Source organism: Rhagoletis zephyria, unplaced genomic scaffold (assembly GCF_001687245.7).
Source record: "Rhagoletis zephyria isolate East Lansing unplaced genomic scaffold, Rhagoletis_zephyria_1.1 Rzeph_scaffold_02285, whole genome shotgun sequence".
Classification (NCBI taxonomy): domain Eukaryota; kingdom Metazoa; phylum Arthropoda; class Insecta; order Diptera; family Tephritidae; genus Rhagoletis; species Rhagoletis zephyria.
In genome coordinates, this window is record NW_016159369.1 from 9,016 (window position 1) to 31,197 (window position 22,182).

Genomic DNA, 22,182 nt, shown 5'->3' on the forward strand with positions numbered 1-22,182 from the left:
AGTAGTAAATCAGGGTTTTTACACACTTCTAGAGAAAATTTTGCAGGTGCATATACAAATGTATGTAACGTTATAAGCACTAGCAGTTATAGAAAGATTTAGATCGTTTCGACGTATTTTCGAATTGTGCCTTCAATTAAGATGTTTTTGGAATAAAAATTGCGCTCAAGATCGCAGAATATTTTATAAAAGTTGGTTTATTCTGAAAGCACAACTCTTGCTAAGGTATCAAGTTATTCGTAGTTGTTTATAGAATACAATACATACTTAAAAAGTGTTTAAAATGAAATGCTTCAAAAACTATACGCGATACGCGATATTCGTTAATTGCCAGTTAGTTATTTTTTAAAGCACACTTTAGTTGCCTACTACATACGAAGTGTACACATAAGTAAATGAAAATAAAGCTAAATAACACAAAGGTTACCTGTTTTTTAGATTTGCCCATACATATGCCATACATATGTACCTAAGAAAAAAATATTATTGTCATTGTATTTTTAGCAATTTAACGAATTGTTTTGACTATTCATTACGCTTGCTATGTTGCTTGGACGCGTTGAAGCTTCTTATCAAATGTTTGACATACGAATTCGCGTTGAAATGATGACAAGATAACTAGTAGCTGTATGTACTTATTACGTAAATATAGATATGTATATGCATACATACACTGCCGGAACCAAGTATTGGCACAGCCAATTTTTCACAATATATGCAACAATTTTCATTCTAATATTTTTCCGCTAATTTCGTATAAAAATATGGTTCATTCTACAACAAAAAACATAAAAATAGAATTCCTAAACTTTGTGCAAAACTCGCGAAAATTCAGCAAATTTTCATCAAAATTTTTTTAGACTTTTTTTGAGTATGCAGTTTTGCAGCCCATTAAATTCTTGTAAAAAAAATGCAAGTTTGGAGTTAGTAAAAAATCGCGTTGATTTTTGAGATTTTTTTTTTGTTGAAGGTGTTTTGCATTTTTTCCATATAAAGTATTTTCGAAAAACAATTTTTGCATGGAAGAGACTGTGTGAAAAAAAAAATTGCCAAAAATCAACGGTAATTTCTAGCTACTTAAAACTTGCACTTTATTACAATAAAATTGATTGGGCTACACATCTGCATACTCAGAAAAATTTTTTAAAAATCTGATTAAAAAGTTGAAAATTTTCATGAAAATTTGCTGAATTTTCAAGTTTAGGAATTATATTTTTATGTTTTTTGTTGTAGAATGAACCATATGTTTATACGAAATTAGCGGAAAAATATTAGAATGAAAATTGTTGCATATATTGTGAAAAATTTACTGTGCCAATACTTTGTTCCGGCAGTGTATGTATATACATACATATATTATCGTATATACATATGTACATACAGAGATATGTAAATATGTTTTTAATAAACGCTTATCAATTGAGTTAAATGCAATCAACGCTTGAGTGACTGGCTGAGCTGATTAGGCGGATTTCGTGGGTGGAGTTTTCGTTGGGGCAAAGGCTCTTTTCGCTGGCAAACGAGAGACCATATATTTATACATACTTATGTATATGGAATATGTATGTATGTTTGTACCTAAATATTATCATTTCAGCATTCACTCTCGCTTTCAACTACATAGTTTTCCGCTGCCTTCCAAATTCTCTGTTGTAACCACAACAGCGTTCGCGCCTCGAGAGGCTTTGCTCTTCAATTATGTTTATTGTGCTTCTTTAACGTTTCCAAATGCTTGTACATACCGTTGACCTTGCCATGCCCTTTGGAGAAAATGTATCGAACATTGGGCAAACAAAGCAACGATTGCCCCACAGTTGGGGCGCCACAAAGGGCAAGTTTTCCTTAACTAGCATGAAGTTCGAATAGTTTAATAAAATGAATTAACCTATAATTAAAACAATTTGAAGGGAAGTTGTTCGTTTATGGGGGAAAGCTAGAAAATTGAAAGTAGGCCATATATGCAAAATTAAATTTTTTAAACAGTTATAAATTTGTTTGCTCAAGGCCAGTATGAAGTAAATGAAACGCAGCGCAACAAAATGTATCTAAAAAATATCAATAGAAAATTGTCTTAACTTTTCTTTCTACATATTGTGCTAAACGACTTTTTCTGGTAATTTCGGAATTTTATTCTGAAACTTTTCGACTATTTTTACGCTTACATTTATCAAGACCTTTCGAGATTTCGCAAGTATTTTCGAAATTTCGTGACTTTTCTGTGTTTTGTTCGGGAATTTTCGGGATTATTTATATAAGAATTTCCAACCATAAAAATAAACTTTACGGACTTTTCTTGCTCGAAATAAAATCTATTTATTTTTTACTTTTCCTTCAAAACTCGTTGAGGCTTTTACAATCTTTTTTCGTTTTGAAACCGTCACGCCCTAGTAGGCCTCCACTCTAACCGATGCGGCTCCAGTCGAGAGCATGAATTTCCGATTCCTCTTGGCTGCATTCGCCTTGTTGGTATGGAAATTAGCTATCTAGTGCTTAGAATTATGCAACTCTTTTTTGTTTGGGGAACCTTTTCATTATCTTTGCAATTTTCCTTGTTTTGAATTCCCAACCAACAAATGAAGTAATTTGTTGAAAACATATGCTATTTGGAGCCAGTGACCCTTGCTGTCTCCGAGTCGTACTACCGCTTGCTGTAATTGGCATACCTGCCATTAAAAAATTAATACTTTTGAGAACGAGTTCTAATACCTAAATATTTTTTCGAGGCGAAAACTCTATTGCGTTCTTCAAATCTCTGCTCGTATATTCGCCAAGAATAGTAGTCCTACTTAGGGACTTCTTCTTCTTCTTCTTATTTGGCACTACAACCGTTTGTCGGTCTGGGCCGATACCAAAAAGCTTCCAATTGCTTCTCTCCTGAGCGAATTTGCGCCAGTTGGCTATCCCGAGCGCAGACAGGTCCTTCTGCACTTGGTCCTTCCATTGCGTTCGTGGGCGCCCTTGCTTTCGTTGTCCACCCATGGGTGCGGAGTCGAAGGATCTTTTCATCGGAGAGTCGTCACCCATGCGTACAACATGTCCAAGCCAACGCAATCACTGAATTTTTATGCGCTTAACTATGTCCATGTCGTTAAAAAGCTCATACAGTTCGTCATTTCATCTTCTCCTCCATCTTCTCCGATATGCGGCATCCACTTAGGGACAATGAGGCTTATTCATAGTCAAAATAAAGTAGACCCTAAAGGTAGTTTTCGATGAAATATCTTTCAAAAAAGCTGAAACAAAATTTAGAGTCGACTTTAACATTGTATGGCGTAAACCATGATTCAATAATAGAAAGGTTTTGTAATAAAACAGTCTTCTCGCTCCCACACATAAAATCGGCTCCTTTACTTGTGCAGAATGTTGCTCACTCAACAGTTTCTAGTTATATTAGTGGTAAAACCAAAAATTCTTCATACTAAATATTCGTTGGCATCACTTTCGTTTGCGTTCTTTTCTGGAACAAGTCTAGAATAGCGACCGTTTAGATATAAAATAACCAAAAGTGCCGATTGATAGAACTTTTTACGCTGATTTCAACGATACCAAATTTATTTGGCGCAGGTAAAAAACAAAGAAGATATAAGAGGTTTATTTGCTTTGTTTATTTATATTTTTTATTATCACTTAATTCTTAAAACCCAAAAGTAGATCATGGTAAAATATATATATCGGATTAAAGATAATAGCTTGTACTATATAAATTTCTTTACCATTAATCATGCAGTTTTTTTTTTTCAAAAAAGGTTATTTCATGAAAAAATAACATTTGTTCGTATTTTAGTGGTTTTGGTTTAAATATATAAAAAAAAAACAATTTCAATTATGTATATCAGCTGAAAGATAAATTGATTATCTTTATGGTGGCGTTATTAGTTTTTTAATCGATTATGTGGTTCATAAGATATTAATATTTAAAAAAATCAAAAAATTTAATTTTAACCTTCTAAAACGTCTTTATATTTTACTTGCGCTAAATAATTTTGGCATGGTTGAAATGAGAGTAGAAAGTTCTATTGATCTGCATTTTTCGTTTTTGCATAGCTGAACGGTCGGTATTCTAGAATTGTTCCAGGAAATGACGAATAACTTAAATTAAAAATCTATATTTTTACGTATTGTTTAGTATTTTCATAAAAACACCAAATATATTGCAAATTCACTTAGAATTAGTGATACACTTTTTACTTCTAATTGTATACTTTGCGCACTTTTTAGTACCTTTCTACTACCGTTTTCGCAAAAGGCGATCACATTCTTAACCTTTCTCCTACTGCCAAAATACAAATCTAGATAAAGGAGTGTCAAATTTGAGCTGTCACAAATTACATAACATTGTGTTATTGAATCTTGGGCGTAAACTATAAAATTTAACAAAAAAATTTAAATTTTGAAAAGAATAAATAAATTTTGAAAAAAATTTTATTGGAGATTTATTAAACCCTTTTGAATAATTTTATTTAGGTTTTATTATTTACATTAAGTATACATTAGTATTACTTTAGTATTACATTAGTATTTAAACATTTTTAATTAAAAAGATGTAAAAAACTGAAAAAATAATTATTTAGCAAACTTTTCAATCCAAAATTTTACATCATGATATTTTCATTTGACTTTTCATTAAAAACAAGCCGCAATTCAAAGCGTAATTTTTTCACTACTAGACCTATGGTATTGGAAGGGTTAAGAAAGATTTGGTTGGAGTAATCTTCGTCTATAAAAATTGTATTAAGAACAGAGAAAAAATTTCGAACATTAACTAATCAAATCGCTTGATTTATTTTTAATTTTAAACAATTTAAGTTAATAATTTTAAACAATTTTATTGAACTTGATGCTATTTTCGAAAAATTATTGTGGAAAAACAACAGCAGTTTAAAAATGTAGGAGTTATAGCTGCTCTTTCGGGGATTACCACATCTCCTCATCAGACTTCTTCATCGCAACTTCGGATTACAATGCCAGTGGTCTACCTACTGAGCTAAGTTCGACACGTAAACTCTTGCTGCTTTTTCCAATTTTTCATATGTTAACCCAATTACAATCAAGGGCAACTATTCTGCTGCTATTTAATTTTTATGAAATAGACGAATACGGTGGCCTAAAAAGATGCATATCTAGAAAAATTTGTTATTTTCTTATCATTTGTTTTATTATTAAACATACGATAAGTTGGCATTGTTTGTTTTTGAAATAATAAAAAAACAACAGATAAAAGAATACCAACACAAAAGACGCACGCCGAGAAGCGCCTGCCACCTTAGACCGGCTGGTCTGCCTTTTTTCTTATCAGCCAACGAAATGAGATTAACAAAGGCAACCAAATTGGCCGAGAATTTGGCGGAATGTAACGCCTTGCGCTTACCCGCCCACGGCCCAGTGCGGTACCCCCCGCTCTAATTGCCAGATGACATACGCGCGCTCTTCCACTCTCACTCTATTTTTTTCTGCCCACTTTCTTCGAATTAAACATTGCATTTCTTTGTGCTCATTGTTACAAATTAACTACCAATGATTAAGGACAATGTCAATGCTGATGACAATGTTGGATAAGTAGCTACATAAATAGTAGGACGCAAAGAATATCGAATGCGAGGTGGAGGAGAAAGGTGTCCGAGAGCGCGAGCGGGAAGCTATCGAGGCTGTTCGATGCGGGTGATGTGCCGATCCAACGCGTTTATTTACGCTGGGTTAATTTATAAGCTGGTTCGAAGATGTAATGGCGATTTTTCTTTCAATTTTGCTTAAAAAAAATTTAAGTAAAACTTATGTTTTAAAAATGTTTTACAAATTTTTTTTTCATTGGTTGAAATGCAGGTCTATGCTTACATACATATGTACATCGTTTAAATTTCAAACGCTTTGTATCGAAATGTTTATCTTATCAGCAGAAGTCCTAAGTTTTAGCTAAAAACAGCAATCGTTATGAAAAATTCAATTAACACTCTATCCAGTCATCAATTGCCATTAGGCAAGCACACTCGTAAATAATCGCACACACATACACGCACAGTTGTAAAACATACACCTCACACATTTACAGCCTTTTACTTTGCCTCCAAAGCTGGCGACTCTCTCCCACTTCCCCTCTGCGCCGATCATCGAACGCACACACGCGCGATTTCCACACACACACACCCACGCACATACATTCGTGTTGAGGTTTTACCCACCTCTCCCGCGACCTTTGTTGTATTCTGCAGTTGCATGCGCGTTTTGACCACATCCAGCGGCTGCATAATGCAAACCTCCACAAAGCCGGCCGATCCGCCGGCCATCACTTGCAGCGCGGCGCGTTTCAACGCCGGAATCTCTTTGGGTGGCGCATGTTGTTGGTGTTGGTGTTGTTGTTGCTGTTGTGTGGGCGTTTTGGACATTTTGTCTTTGTTTGAAATTTTGTATTTGATTGGGTAATTATTGAGCAAATTTAGTACAAGATTTTTTTTGTTAAATTTTCTAATTGGTTTTTCTAAATAATTTGGCACACAAAAAGAAAAACAAATGCAATTTACTCAAGACTTTCCGCCTATTTTTTGCACAATGCGCACTTTTTTGAAAAAAAAAATTCTCTTCACTTTTAATTGATTGTTATTCGGTCGGTTTCGGTGGGTCTTCGCCGTACACTTGCTGCCGCTTTGAGCTCAACCGTAGAACTGTCGATACCAGCCGCTAGCCATTTGGTGTTGGCTGGCGCTGCTCTTCAATGGAGGCGCGCATCATTCGCTGAGCGCACAGAAAGAAAAAAAAAACATACACGGAGAATTCCAAGGGGCTCAGCGCTTCGGGGGAATCTTCGCGTGCACACACAGGGCGCAGGGAGGAGTGGGTGGCGACTCGCTCTATTCACACTATTTTCATTCCTACTTAAATGCTGAGTTATATATACCTATATGCATATAGTTATTATAGATTTACTCATCCATGTGTACTTATACATATACATACATACATAACCTTTGGAGAGCTCACGGAATTCGTGGCAGCTGCGCAGTTGAAAAGCATTTCACTCATCGCTTATTCTGCCGAAGGCGTCTGCTGCTTATTCATCTACTTATTTTCTTCCCTGCATTTGCATTTGGACAACTTTAAGAACGCGCCAAGTAACTCGCCAGTTAGTGGGATGAGAGGGGAAAAGGTTGGGAAGACTTTTCAAAAAAAAAAAAATATCGATGTTACATCCTCTCTTTGTCATCTTAGTTTGCGTCTTCAGTGTACTAATGATATGCGGCCCATGTGCGCTGGAGATATTCACTGACGTAAACGCTCTTCGCTATGAAGTTTCATCGTGCAGATCTTTGTCAGATGCAGAAAATAATGCATTCTATTATTCTTGGATCTTTGTTGCTTCTAGTGACAATCATTTGAACTGAAAAAGCTTCCGCGTATTTTCACCTTTGTTTGCTGCATAAACCCCCTTTCAGTCAAGTCATTTTTCATTACGTCTGAATGATGATTCCTTTTTAACCGACTTCCAAAAAAGGAGGAGGTTATCAGTTGGTCGGAATATATACATATTTTTTTTATGTATGTTACCGCATAACTTGGACCACGTCCACCGATTTCCATAATTCTTTTTGCATCGGAAACCAATCTGGTTTAGATCCGATCATTGGATCATAAAAAAATTAACGGTACTCCTAAATTTTTATATGAGAAATGAAGTCGGTTTTGTTTTTTGCTTAAAAATTACTTTTGTTTTTTTATTTTTTCGCAAACAAAACTTCGAGCGAGTAAATGCATTTGCATAAACAGGCATTTTGCGCTGAGTTCTGTCTTTACCTTTAAATTGGGCGGGGTCTAGTGGAGAGTCAATGTAAGTTGAAAGTAATCCACGTATGTATTTTGTACCCCCTGGGTCAACACTGTTCTTCCTAAGAACGTATTTCACTTTCAATTACCGCCGATACTGGCCGGGCCACGGCTAAATCAGGAAGCTTCCTTATGGGAAGTTGAAAAAATGTTCAGTATCCAACTTCGTCCACCTCTGTTGAAAGTCTGCATACCAACAACTGTGCGCGATCTCCGTTGGCTACGTCTAGAGCGGCTCGGGTATCAGTTGGGTATATATGTAGGTCAGAAAACCACGTAAGCGGTGTTGTGTGGAATCTTTCCACTTGACAAGTGTCAACGATTCCCGGATCTTTTCTGGCTGCAACAGCCGAACTAGAGTGGAGTCAGTTGGGTTGGTTGTGTGGCAGCCCGGCATAAACTGTAGAACCAGCTTGTTTTCCTTCACCATTAGTGCTTTGGCTTCATCGTCTAAGCGTATCGCTGATGCCTACAGACCACAATATTGGTTTTTGTTCGTCATCGCGGGCTTTAAGATCATATTTCTGAATACCATCGATGGCTGGCTGTCGTTTTGTAATAGCTGGTAGTAATGACGATGGGATATCCTTAATTAACGTTTCTCTTTGACAGGTCAAGCACCCCAGAGTAGTAGGGCCTAGTTCCCCGAACACTGGTGAGAGCAGAGTGATCGACCTGCAGGACTCGCCCAGCTCGACGTTCTTCCCCGATTTCACTTTATCTTTCTTCCGTACCTCTGGGATTAAATATCTGTGGTTAATTCCTGGCGCTTCTATTTGCTTCGCCCTCAGCAAGAAGATGCCATCTACGTTATTGGATTTTGAGGATTTTGCTTTATTAAGAGCTGTCTGTACCTCCAGGTGTGCGTTTTGTAGACGAAGTTGATGGCGACATATTCAGTCGTTGTGCTTTGACTCTGTTCAATTTCGACGGGTTGGACAGGGACTTCGCAGCTGCCCGTAGTTTTTTGGCTCTGCTTTGGAAGTTGTAGGTCCTTAAGATTTTCTAATCATTTCTTCCGTTGTGCGAGTTGGCAAAACGTTTGGCATTCGAGTTCAGATTCTATATACGAATGACGCTTCAGAAAGTAATCCCAAGAATATTTTCGTTGTTGCACTACCGAGACCCGCATAAATCGGTTAGTCCATCAATCGTTGTTGCTTTTGCTGTAACAGCATAAAAATTCATCAAACAGCAGCTAAACCCGGCTGTCTGGATACTGTAGCCGCCTCAAAAGCTACCTGTCCAGACTCGGGCCCCAATATCCCGACATGTGGAGACACCAACCACATCTTCATATGCCAGCTTAATCCCACTCAATTAACACCCCTCTCCCTTTGGTCCGACCCAGTTGAAACTGTCCGTTTCTTAGGCCTACCGTTACTTGAGCTTGAATACAATGATTGATGGATAAACCGAAATAGGCGGGGCTTAGTAGTGTCTCTACAACAACAGCAAGAACGTTCACCAATCGTAGTCGTCAAGCTTAACTAACGGTAGGTCCAGGAAACGTCATCTTTCGCCAGGGCTGAACCAAAGGAATGCGGGTGTTAGCAAAGTGGGTTTAAGTGGACAGGTGAAGTGGTAGTTGGGGTCGTCGGTGAACCTTCACAAGCCAGACATGTATTTGGTATGTCGCGGTCGTGTACAGATAAGTACGAGTTCAGACGGCTGCAAAATTAGTTTTGCATGGCTTCAAAAACATTAAAGTTTACCTCAGGCAGAAGGGTTGGACTATTAATCAACCTGTCATTAATTTTGCGATAAATATTATACCTTGCATTTCGCTACGACTTGCTGGTGTAGGCAAATTTATGAGCTTTAGACGACTAGTGTAAGGGGGGTGATGGCGTGAGGATTCTGGTGCCAAGAGTCGTCTGCTCTAAGCCTTAGGGTATGCACATATCGGGCCGCAGACTGCAGTAACCCGTAAGCAGTCCTGTTATAAATCTCAAATTAGTGGGTGCCGTTAATAGATTGTCGGCACGCCGTAGGGTCCAAAGGGGTGCTTCCGACTTCAGAACCCGACCTGCTTGTGGTCCTAAATACAACATGTCGATTGGGCCACACTATGGCAGAATTTTAAATCGACTGGTCGTAAAGATGTCGTCAGATATATAAATTACGTACTCCGTTGCTCGCTCACTCCTCATTACAATAGAAGGGGAAGCTGAGAAAGAGGAAAACCAGGTGAATTCTATATGGAGACTATCCTTTCTCAGAAGCCCAAGCGCCTTTCAATTTACGTATATCGATTTTTTAAGCTCCCTCGAGAACTTTAATTGAAAGTCACAGCTGTTGCGCTTTCCGTTGTTGTATTTAATTTCTCTTTGCAAATGATTATTTTCATTATCTGGTATTCGTGCAATTCTTTTCTACATACAATGGTAATATAGATATACATATTCACAAGTCGATAATAATATTGATGTCATTGGATTATTGATTTATTTGATTTTACAATACAAGCAGTTAATCTTAAATACTCAAATTCAGCATGTTACCAAGGGAGAAACAAATTCATTTACTTAAAATGCAATTCTGCATCGGGTAAAAAATATTTTAATAATTAAAACATATATGTAGACGTAATGAGCCTTCAGTCTCGAAAAAATTGATATGGCGCACTCCCACCCCTATTCACGCAAGTTTGCACAACGCAATGACGCGGGAGTGCGCCAACAGCAGTACACGCCGCTGTTTTCTTTTTTGCTACTTCCTACGCCTTTCACATCTGTTCGCATCATTTAATTTTATATTATAAATAATTTATTTATTGCTGATTTGTTCTACTTCACTGCCTGCTTGCCGAGTCACGGGTGTACCGCTGATGCGCAACGCCTTACTCCTCGATAATATGTTGCTGTTGAATTTGCTGATCGTGGTGTTGTTGCTGCTGCTGTTGCTGATGTTGTTGCTTATTATGATGATGCTGATTGCGTTGGTTGCGATTACGCTGGTTGCGGTTGTCGCGACGCTGCCCGCCCCAGTTGCCGCCCTGGTTGTTCTGGTTGCGGTTGTAGCCACGTTCGCGATTTCCCATGTTGCCACGTTGGAAGAAGTTACCCTGTTTCATGTCGAAGACCTTCTCGTTTACATCGACCAAATTGGTGACCTTGTCTACAAACTGCATAGCAAGTGCCTGCAGACGCGACGGTTCCGAGCGGTGCATGACCACAGTTTCGGATGGGTCGTCCAGGCTGGCCATTAGCTCTTCATTGATGATCATCTTGCTGATAAGCGAGTGCACCTTCTGCACTGGTAGCTCGTACATTTGCGCCAACGAAGGGATGCTCAGCGAGGTGTAGACGTTGGAGTAGGTGAAGAGATATGTGCGCAGCGACTCTTCCTTGATGAATTTCACCAGCATATCACGCACACGTTCGGCCTCATAGAACAGGTCCCACACCTTGGTATTCATTTTCTTGTTGACTATGAAATTGGCGCAGGCGTTCCAGTTGCCGCAACGCATTGCCTTGGCGGCTGCGACGACATGCTCACGCATCGACTCGGGTGGCCCTACGAGCGATTGGCGCTCGGAAGAACGTAGTTGCTGATAGAACGTTTTGCTGTAGAATGAGAATTCGTTAGCAAAACGTCGATGAAGTAAAATTCTAAATGATCCCTTACCTAATCATGCGGCGGCGTGCATCGAACTCGTGTGCAGCAATATAGGGAATTTCCAGCAGCATAGCAGATACCAAATAAACGCATTCGAGCAGCTCTAAGTTAATGTGCATATGGAATGGCATTTGACGCTGTTTTTCGATTTTCTCCTGCTCGGCGGAGCGTTCGTGCTGTCGCTGTGGAAGCAAACCCTGTGCCAACAACTCCTTCGGCTTGCCGGTCACCATCAAATCGACCAAACAATGATGTGCATCCTTGATATTCTCCTGCCGAAAAGCACACAGGCCCAAGTTGGCCATCATGCGATTGTAAAGGATGCGCGTCGATGGATCTGCCGCATCGATGGTGTCTTGCAAGTGCGACATAAGGACCAAGTCACGAGCCTGGAACCAATTGTCGTGCATAGCGTGGTGATAGATGTGCGCCAGTATAGCGCGTGTACGTATGCGGTCAGTGTCGTCGTTGGTGTAGATGAACTTGCAGAGCCGGTCCATGATATCAACTGAGGTGACAGTTGTTGGTGGCAGCTCGCCGCGCTTCTTTTTAAGCACTTCAGGATCAAACTTGTAGTACAAATGCTCAATTTTGCGCAGATAAACGCGGCAACGCTCGTTATTATTCCCAACGCGCTCGAAATACTCCAGAACAGACTCGATGATGCGAGTTACTACAACCTCGTCCTTTAAGCGCGAAACGTAGTCATTGGTGTGTGGGTCACATTCCTTTAAAAGCTTGGTGAACTCGTCGTCTAGACGCTCAACAGCTGCAAGTGAGCAGCCGCGTATTGCATACGGTGGATTGCTAAACTCCTCGTTCTCCTCTTGCACCTCCTCGCTCATGCGAATGTCGTCGTTGGCCAACAAAATCTTCATCATGCTCTGCATAACATCAAGCAATTTGCTCCAATGTTCCAATTTCATGGGTTCGGAGATTTTCTGGTTATAGTCGAAAATGGCCGAAATGATACTGAAGTGAATCTTCACAGCAACGGCATTACCGAGCTCGTGTTGCTCGGCTATGTCGCGCAATTCGAAAAGCAGCTCGATTTGCATGCGACGATCGGTGCGCCTTTTGCCGCGTGCAGCCATAATCTCGGACAATTTCTGCAGCGTCAGGGGCACATCGATTTCGGCATCTTTGTCGAACATCTTCGGCTTCTCAACTGTGTGAGGGAAGACAGTTTCCCATTCACCTTCCTCATCAGCATCTTCCTCGACACGCTTGCGACGCAATTTGGCCTCCTTAGCACGTTTTTCCTTCTTGCGATCTTCCCGATCCTCTTTTTCCTCCCTCTCGCCGGTAGGGCGCTTCAAGAAGCGCTCACGCATATTTTGATATTGGTTCTCATCGTCCGAAGATTCGGATTCGGACTCCGAATCACTACCCCAGTCAATGGAGTCATCCGAATCATCGTCGTGATCAGCTGACTTAGACGGCGCAGCCGCCTTAGCCGACTTTGGTTCAGAGGGCTGTTTCAGATCTCGCAATAAAACTTCCGAACCAATGTCGTTCTTATCCTGATCGGAGTCGTAAGCCTCCTCTTCTTCGGCGTCACTTTCTTGATCGGGGGCCTCGCGGAAACGTGTTAAATCTTCCTCAAAGTCCTTAATGTACTTGCGCACTTTCTGACGCAATGTACCTAATGATTTTGAATTGTTTTTCGATAAGTTTTTACGTCCCTCACGGTCTTCCCATACCTCGTTGATGAAGTCTTCCAACTCGGCAAGACAACGAATGTAGAAACGTGGGGTGACGCCCTTCTCTTCCTTGGTAATGACAGGCAATGCCTTTGTGTAGGCACGTGTCAGGTCTTCAAAACTTGACAAAATACTGGCCATGTCCTTAATCTTCTTATGATTACGTATGCTCTTGATAATAGCAGTCAAATTTTCATAACGCTTCTCCTTAGTTGAACGGACAACACGTTTCACTTCTTCTTCATCGTCACTAAATTGCTGCAAGTATGTACATTTTTAAATAAAATACCTTCTTTTCGAGTTGAGATAACTTACAAAATTGGGCGCTTTACTGAATGCTTGTACTGGGACCTCTTCATCACTGGATTCGGTCTCCGAGTCGGAACCCGTGGCAAAGAAACGCGACATATTTTGCTTTTAGTAGTCGTTTAATCAATAGAATGATGGGCGTGAACCTGTTTCCTATAGAAAGTAAAAGAAATTATATTTATTTGAGTTTCCTATACCTAGGATTATATTAAATCAATTTGTGAGTCTGAGAGGCTGCCTGTATTAAGTTTCATAATTCGGACGAATATTGCAAAAATATTTATACAGTTTAATTCAATGTTTTAATTTGAGGTTAGATGTGACTGTATGCATTCGCATTTGGCCAACATGGCGCTGTCATTTTGCCACCACACACCGAATTGCAGTCACTTTTCAACTCGCTTTTTTCACAGAATTTACTATGCGCACGTAACAAATTTTTTTATAAATTAGTTAATGCTACCCTTTTTCTGAACACAATGTAAAATTAACGCAATATCAAGCAATTAAATGCGAAAAACTTACAATTTAAACGGCGAAAAATATCTCCACCGCAGGCTCTTTTTAGCTGGCAGCCGTAAGAAAGATGTTGCCAGCAGCGAATTTCGTGCACTTGACGTCAAAAAAGTTGCCACCTTGTTGGAAATTAATGTTTTTACCCTGAAATGTACCCAACCGACATGATCCAACTACACAATATCTGACAAGATGAAGCAAAAGAAAAAAGTAATTTTCTGGCTGATGTTTGCAATTTCGGCGCCATGTTATTTTCTTTGAAGAGTAAACAAAGAATATGAAGATGAAGCATAAAGAAAAAAATGCAAGCACTGCATGCTACACCGTCAATAAATACTGACCGTGTGACAGAGCCCTTTGCTTTGTTTACTTTTCGCTCGTTTTCCAGTGAAACAAGATGGCGTAGAACCCGTTCAGACTGTGTTTATACACGGAAGCTCTTGTCGAGGCGATTTTTCACATTCCCTTTTGGTGTTTCTCGTTTCATTTACACACGGCGATTTGTGTGTATGCAATTGTTGTTGTCAGCTGTGAACAGCGGTTCAATTTACACAGAGCCTACAGTAATAATAAATTCGATAGTGAACACCATCGATAGTTGGCGATGGTTTTATTTATTTATTTTTACAGTCTGTTAGACTTATATTGCAACAAAGATTTAACATTCTTATAATTAGATTTTAGATTTAAAATGTAAATATTAAATATTAAATACAAAATACAAAATGCTCTACAGAAATTTTTAAATAACATTATTTCTTTATCACTGCAATTATTTTATGTCAATATAAACGCATGCAATTTCCTGGAAGTTATGTAGACGGTTNCAGACTGTGTTTATACACGGAAGCTCTTGTCGAGGCGATTTTTCACATTCCCTTTTGGTGTTTCTCGTTTCATTTACACACGGCGATTTGTGTGTATGCAATTGTTGTCATCTGTGAAGAGCGGTTCAATTTACACAGAGCCTACAGTAATAATAAATTCGATAGTGAACACCATCGATAGTTGGCGATGGTTTTTAGGCAACTATCGATTGTGTCGATAGTCACTTTCAGCCGATAGGGAATCACTATCGTTAGTCGCTATAGTTTGCCACATACTTCAAAAATGAGAATAATTATAGGGGTCTTCCCTTAAACTCGTAAAAGTCTCGTAAATTTACGAGCGTCGTAAAAGAACTGTCAAAATTTGATGCGCAAAGGACTTCATAAACTTTAGTGTTGCCGAGGGGCCGAAGATTTTATACTAAAATGTATGGTAAAATACNTTAGGCAACTATCGATTGTGTCGATCGTCACTTTCAACCGATAGGGAATCACTATCGTTAGTCGCTATAGTTTGCCACATACTGCACAAATGAAAATAATTATAGGGGTCTTCCCTTAAACTCGTAATAGCCTCGTAAATTTACGAGCGTCGTAAAAGAACTGTCAAAATTTGATGCGCAAAGGACTTCCTAAACTTCAGTGTTGCCGAGGGGCCGAAGATTTTATACTAAAATGTATGGTAAAATACTGAAAACAAATGAAGCAAATAATAGGTGAATAAAATTAATAAATTTCATCAACTAACTGTATTAACATGGGTTTTCTGCTAATTCTCTCGCATTTTTAATTATAGTTTAATTTCCATTCCAGCTGGCGGGCTGTTATGAAAAATACTACGAAACAAAAATGTATTCACAAAACCCTNACATTCAAGCTGACGGGCTGTTATGAAAAATACTACGAAACAAAAATGTATTCACAAAACCCTTTCCAACCTGTCTAACAGTCCTTTACGCGCCTATTTACACATTTTCAAAAGGAGGCGTTCCCGTAACAGCTTCTTAAACTTACGAGTTTTACACAGCTTAAGACTTTACGAGTTTAAGTGAATCCCCTATATATGTTTATCGTTAATCCATCTCACAATCTCAGTTAAAAATAAGTGTTTTAATTCGAATAAAATCAAGATCCAATTAACAGAATTGCTTTCGAAAATTGTTTGTACATTTCTTCAATCCCTTTGCTTCTTCTGTAAATACGTTTGTATGTTGTTGTATGTACAATTTCGCAAAATTATTTACATACGCTGTGCGTATATATCCGTTGGTTCTGTAACATTACGCTATGAATTTTTTTACACGTGCACATAGGAATGAAATATCGTCGTAGTATCGGTACTCTCGATAGTCAGCACCATCGATAGTTGCGATAGTGATNAAACAGTCACTTTACGTACCTATTTACACATTTGCAAAAGGGGGCGTTCCCGTAACAGCCTCTTAAACTTAAGAGTTTTACACAGCTTAAGACTTTACGAGTTTAAGTGAATCCCCTATATATGTTTATCGTTAATCCATCTCACAATCTCAGTTAAAAGTAAGTGTTTTAATTCGAATAAAATCAAGATCCAAATGACAGAATTGCTTTCAAAAATTGTTTGTACATTTTTTCAATCCCTTTGCTTTTTCTGTAAATACGTATGTATGAACAATTTCGCAAAATTATTTACCTACTCTGTGCGTATATATCCGTTGGTTCTGTGCCATTACGCTATGCAGTTTTTTACACGTGCACATAGGAATGAAATATCGTCGATAGTATCGGTACTCTCGATAGTCAGCACCATCGATAGTTGCGATAGTGATGCACCATCGATAATATCGATAGTGTCATCGATAATTTTCCACCAATAGTCTAGACAATTATAAAGACAATAGGGCTGTTAGGATCTTGTGAATATGCTCTTCCATTTGCATATTCGTGGTATTTGTAAATTCACAACAATAAAGTGCACACGGTTGCCATGGCTGCGGGCGTAAAATTTGCAAATGCAATTCGAACTGAAAATCCAAGACCATTTCCACAACGTCTTGAACAGCTCTAATACACTAGTTATTCAGCAAGCGCCATTAATATCGTTTTGCCTCTATTTCATATTACATATTTATTTTTCATAAGTCTGCGATTTTTTGAAGTCCCATGATTCAATAATTAATACCATGTTCTGAGCGACAACGAAAACACTTTGAAAACGAGTTTTGGGATTGTGGGCTGAAGGCTGTTCACACCGGCTGTTAGTGTTTTCGTTGACATTTCTTACATCCTCTGATTACAGTTTCGCTACGCAAAAACCAAACCAAAATGCTTTCCCTCATTTTCTTTTCATTAGCTACCTCTTACTTTCATTCTTATTGTACTTTGGCCAGCCAATTAACAATAAATCCGAAATGGCGTATTAACGATGGTAAAATATGACTTCCACTTCGTTAAATAATCGAAAAAAACTAGTGAAGACACCGATTGGAATGAGTGGAACGTGAGTTTTCAAGTAGTTTTCAGCGAAAACTGGTTTTCGTTTGACCGATTTTACATGGACGAAAACAAAAGTTTTAGGTCGAAAACAAGTTTTAGCAACGAAAACATGTTTTCGATGTCGGTCAGAACATGGCATAAAGAATTGCTCACTAGTGATATTAGAGTTTTGACAGTCGCTTACAAAAGGTTGCACAAACACACGCACCCACACGCAGGGCCTTGATAAGGGAGCCGATTTTGTCAATAGGGAGCGAGAAAACTTCTTTCTGAGCAAACTTTCCGTTATTGAATCTTGTTGAAGTCCATGTGGCGTCAAAGAACATTGCCAGCAGTGGTTTATACCATGTTATGACCGACAACGAAAACACTTTGAAAACGTGTTTTGGGATTGTGGGCTGAAGGCTGTTCACACCGGCTGTTAGTGTTTTCGTTGACATTTCTTATATCCTCTGATTACAGTTTTGCTACACAAAAACAAAACCAAAATGCTTTTCCCTCATTTTCTTTTCATTAGCAACCTCTTACTTTCATTCTTGTTTTACTTTTGCCAGCCAATTAACAATAAATATGAAATGACGTATTAAAGATGATAAAATATGACTTCCCCTTCGACAAATAATCGAAAAAAACTAGTGCAGACACCGATTGGAATGAGTGGAACGTGAGTTTTCAAGTAGTTTTCAGCGAAAACTGGTTATCGTTTGACAGATTTTACATAGACGAAATACACAAGTTTTAAGTCGAAAACCAGTTTTATCAACGAAAACATGTTTTCGATATCGGTCAGAACATGGTATTAGGACTTGCGGAAGAAAACGTAAATAATTTATTAGCAAAAATTTTACCACGGAACTTAAAAATAGGAGGTGTAGTATGTAACAAATTTATCGGTTAATTGCAGTTTCTGTTAAATTATTTAAGTGCTAACTTTTCTATCATTTTTACTGGCTTAAACTATCTTGAATCAATGTTTTTTTTCTAAAGTTCAGCGATTACTTGTTGCATTCACGGTTGCCATTCTCCCGAAATGTTAAGTTTTTGATACATATTTTCCACTGGTATGGGCCTGTGCCAAGGCATATAAAACAGGTAGCATTAGTGCAAAAACAACCTTTGGGTGTATCTTGTTGTTGCTTCTGGTATCGAAAGCGTCAAGAACTGTTCTGATATTTTCGTCCCAATCAAAGCGTGCCATGTGAAATACAGAAAATAAAAATAAAAATTAAAAAAATAAAAATTGTTGCAACTTTCTTTCTTGGTAAATTTGTTTGATTNCTGAGTTGGCCGAACATTCCAAAAGCTGCTATTCAATCGCTTGTTTTGTATGGAGAAAGGTTTCACATGCAAATAGATTTTAACAATGTGTGTGCAATTGTAAAATATTTGAATATTTGTAAAATTTATTTTGGTACCTTTTTTCAAATTTTGTTACACAAAAAAGAAGTAAGTGGCAGCCGTGATTACATTCCCGAGTTCAGTGTTGCCGCTACCAAAAAATGAAATTTACCAAAATCGCCTAGAAAATTAAGCAAATCTCGTAAAACTTAAGCAAATTATTTGAACGGAGCTTAAGAGCCGATTGTTCCATGTCTGATTATCACTACCACTACACTAGGCATGTTTTATTCAACCATCACAAGCAAATAGCTAAATCTTGGTCAAATAAAACGAAATTAGCTTATTTCCTATGTTAGCCTAATTTTGACAGTTGTTTGACTGCAAATAGTCGTTTTTGGGGTTGTGGCGGAGGGGGAGGGGCAGGCTTTCCAACCCAAAACAAAAAAAGTTAATTAAAAATAGAAAAAGCTAGTTTTTATAAAAAAAAATGTTCTTTTTAACAAATGTATTTTGCGTAGAATTCCTTTCTGCGTAGGCGGCCTTAGGTCGCATTTAGGGATTATAACCCTCACAAAATAGAATCTTTTTCTGTTTTGCGAAGAAAAGGAGCTGAACACCTTTTGTAGAGAACACCTTTGTATATTTTTAATGCTTACAGGATTATATCCTATCTTCTTTTGTCTCTCATTCTTTTGCATATTTTGGAGTTTGACAGCTGAACTCCGCCATTTAATTTTCATATGCAACCAAAGTCAGACGCGTGATTTTGAAGGTTGTTGTTGTTGGAGCAGCATACAAATTCCCCAAAGACTTTTTGGGGAGTGTTGCTGGAGTGACAGTCCTTGGCCAGATATAAATCTGGGTCGTTCCGGTTACGAAGACCCGACTGTCGTGGGATTTTGAAGGTGTTTTTATTTAATGAATTGTGATTAATTGGTTAATATTAAAGTCATAAAGAAAGTTATAACTAATCGAGTAAAGTGTAAAATGAAAGGGAATACAAAAATATATTGGTGAAGCGGCTGCTTTAAGGAGAATAGGAGTGATAAATGTGCGCTAATTTCCGAATTTTACAAAAAGGGCATATTTTAAACCCAATTTGTAAATAATTTAGTGACCAAAAATTACAAAAGTGGGTGTTAAAATAATGTGTAGACCCTTGACTACAAGTGTGTGGAATTTTTTTTGGATCGGGCCACCCCGTTGGACGGAATAACCCGAAATAGTTGGGGGCGTTACTAAACCCTATGGTCGGCATTGTTGTAATTTTTGTCGGAACAGATTCGCACCGACAGAATTGCGTAGGTCTAAACTACCACATAATTCATGAATGGAATTATAAAAAAATTAAGCAACGAAGAAAAATTTAAGTCTGGAAAAAATTTGGCAATTTTGCTTAAATTTAAGCAAAACGGCAACGCTGCCTGAGTAACGTATCAGTTTACGTTATTAGCTAATCTCTGCGTTTCCCCGTCGCAAAAAGCGCCTCTATTAATAACCGCAGCCAACTTTAACTTAGAAAAACGGAATTTGAAGAAAGGATAGTGAAAAAGACGCACTGCGATACCGAATTGGAAAATTTTGTGGGAAAACCAGCCCCGATCTTCGAAAAATTAAACAGAAAAGGTAAGTAAATACAATTCTAATGAAATATAGTGATCAATCCGTGGAAAAACGCGTAGAAGTTTGACCACATGGACTTTTACAATACGCCTGTAGAATGCGTTGGGTTAGCGATTACGGCGCTGCCGCTTCGTGTTTCTATAGCGAATGGGACTGGATTGTATTTGGCAATTTCTGGCAAAGTCCAAAATGGCTTTCACAAAAATAAAATTCTTTTTTGTTATATTTACTAGTAGCTGTTCGAAGGCACACGCTTTTCAAAAATAAAAGAAAAACCTTGTGTTTTTTTCAAAGCACGTTTATCCCGAACAAAGCAAGCGACGCAGCAGCGGCAAAATCAAAATCGCTACCAACGAGACCATCACTATGTCCGAGGCGGGCGAGTATTCTGTGGAACGCATTGAGGACAAGCGTATTTGCAATGGCAGAGTAAGTAGCTCAAACGACATGGCAATGAAAAAATTTTAATTATTTTGTGTAATTCATAGACCGAGTACTTCTTAAAATGGAAAGGATACCCGCGCAGCGAAAATTCTTGGGAACCTGTAGAGAACCTTGACTGCCCCGATTTGATCGCCGCATTTGAGGAGTCTTTGAAAACAAAAAAAGGTAAGAAAAATTGTAAAGCCAGTCATTTAGCCGTTTGCATACAGTTTCCTTAGCACTAAATTTGATGTAATTTTTTTTTTGNATAATTTAGCCGTTTGCATACAGTTTCCTTAGCACTAAATTTGATGTATTTTTTTTTTTGCTTTTCATTGCATCGCGATAGAGGGCAAGAAACGAGCCGCCACTACGCCAGTGAACGACACAAAAGTCAAGCGAAAAACTATCGAAGAGGAGCGAGACAACCGCCGCACAATGGGCTTCGACAGAGGTCTGGAGCCATCAAAAATTCTTGGAGCTACCGATTCATCAGGTGAGCTGATGTTCCTCATGAAATGGAAGGGCAGCGATGAAGCCGATTTGGTGCCGGCTAAACAAGCCAACGTAAAATGCCCACAAATAGTCATACAGTTCTATGAGGAACGTCTCACTTGGCACACGGCCAATGCAGAGGAGGATAAAAATTCCACTAGCAAAGAACCGACCGAGTAAGACACTAGTGTAAGAACATTTTAAGTGCAAACAGACAACAAGAAAAAATATATGAATTGCAAAATCAAATAAATATATTGGTACTGCAATGAATCTAATCAGCTTACACAGTAACTGAAAATTGCAATACATGAATAATTGGCGCGTAAGCGCGGGATAATCTATACAGACCAGATGTAGTGTTAAAATATAAATAAGATCGTTTTTATTCAACGAAATAATGAAAACGTGCAAGTTGCAATTCAACTAAATACATATGCATACATACATACTTTATGTAGTAATTTCTTGATTTTTACCGAAACGAACTCTTAGTAACACAATACTTTCTAATCAGCTACGGCTAATATTGAAGCATAAATAAATTGAGTTGTTGGCACTTTGACTTTTTTTCTACTTTTTTTATGATGATAACCTGCAGAAATATGGTTTGAAAAACCAACAGTTATGAATACATGCGAAAATATATCCATGAAGCATTACATTTAAAATTAAATTAATTTAAATCCTAAAAAATAAAGTTCAGTTTGTAAGGACCTAAAACATGAAGTGAGAATAAGATTAATCACATGAAGAAAAGTCCAATCTAAATATTACAAATTAATAAAATTACATAGTTTTAAACAAGTTGTTTATTTTGTTATTGTAAGAGTATAAAACATGTCGCAGATTCTTAAGAAAGTGGTGCTGGGAAGCAAATAAAATAAAGTTTCCATTTGGACGATAACAATTGCAAAGATTAATATACAGAGTGTCCTAGACCAGTGCTCGTCAAAGTGGTGGTCCGCGGACCGGTGCCGGTCCGTAAGCTATAAGTCGCCGGTCCGCAAAGGGCGTCGCGAAATGGACAACGATTT

The 22,182-nt window shown here is 38.2% G+C and overlaps 3 protein-coding genes across 6 annotated transcripts in view; 1 reads left to right on the forward strand and 2 right to left on the reverse strand.

Moving 5' to 3' along the window:
• The window catches only part of LOC108366488 (mitochondrial 2-oxodicarboxylate carrier), a 13,071-nt gene extending 6,416 nt beyond the window's left edge, over positions 1-6,655 (reverse strand). Inside the window, exon 1 of the mRNA XM_017620911.1 lies at positions 6,177-6,655. Within this exon, the coding sequence (XP_017476400.1) occupies positions 6,177-6,380 (204 nt within the window). The 5' untranslated portion in view covers positions 6,381-6,655. The remainder of the gene's footprint in view (positions 1-6,176) is intronic.
• Positions 6,656-10,110: 3,455 nt separating this feature from the next.
• On the reverse strand, positions 10,111-14,071 carry eIF3c (eukaryotic translation initiation factor 3 subunit c). Of its 2 annotated transcripts, none has more exons than XM_017620903.1 (4): positions 13,971-14,071; positions 13,452-13,598; positions 11,443-13,394; positions 10,111-11,381 (listed from the first exon to the last, which is right to left on the reverse strand). In XM_017620903.1, exons 2-4 carry the CDS (start codon positions 13,542-13,544, stop codon positions 10,655-10,657), a joined length of 2,772 nt encoding a protein of 923 aa, XP_017476392.1. In that variant the 5' UTR covers positions 13,545-13,598; positions 13,971-14,071; the 3' UTR covers positions 10,111-10,654. The 2 variants fall into 2 exon arrangements, with proteins under 2 accessions (XP_017476392.1, XP_017476393.1); XM_017620904.1 differs by having other exon boundaries at positions 10,655-11,381; positions 13,452-13,591; positions 13,971-14,045.
• A 6,029-nt stretch (positions 14,072-20,100) lies between these two features.
• Positions 20,101-21,952, forward strand: LOC108366484 (chromobox protein homolog 1). Of its 3 annotated transcripts, none has more exons than XM_017620907.1 (4): positions 20,101-20,230; positions 20,461-20,656; positions 20,716-20,836; positions 21,000-21,952. In XM_017620907.1, the coding sequence occupies exons 2-4, from the start codon at positions 20,594-20,596 to the stop codon at positions 21,323-21,325; spliced, it is 510 nt and encodes a 169-aa protein (XP_017476396.1). In that variant the 5' UTR covers positions 20,101-20,230; positions 20,461-20,593; the 3' UTR covers positions 21,326-21,952. The 3 variants fall into 3 exon arrangements, with proteins under 3 accessions (XP_017476396.1, XP_017476395.1, XP_017476397.1); XM_017620906.1 differs by having other exon boundaries at positions 20,464-20,656; XM_017620908.1 differs by having other exon boundaries at positions 20,522-20,656.
• The last annotated feature ends 230 nt before the right edge of the window (positions 21,953-22,182 follow it).

Coding starts and splice junctions, on each gene's coding strand:
- eIF3c (XM_017620903.1), bottom strand. CDS start 13,544: ATGTCGCGTTTCTTTGCCACGGGTTCCGACTCGGAGACCGAATCCAGT. Junction 13,395..13,451: donor TCAGTAAAGCGCCCAATTTT/GTAAGTTATCTC, acceptor ACATACTTGCAG/CAATTTAGTGACGATGAAGA. Junction 11,382..11,442: donor GCACGCCGCCGCATGATTAG/GTAAGGGATCAT, acceptor CTCATTCTACAG/CAAAACGTTCTATCAGCAAC.
- LOC108366484 (XM_017620907.1), top strand. CDS start 20,594: ATGTCCGAGGCGGGCGAGTATTCTGTGGAACGCATTGAGGACAAGCGT. Junction 20,657..20,715: donor AGCGTATTTGCAATGGCAGA/GTAAGTAGCTCA, acceptor TGTAATTCATAG/ACCGAGTACTTCTTAAAATG. Junction 20,837..20,999: donor GTCTTTGAAAACAAAAAAAG/GTAAGAAAAATT, acceptor GCATCGCGATAG/AGGGCAAGAAACGAGCCGCC.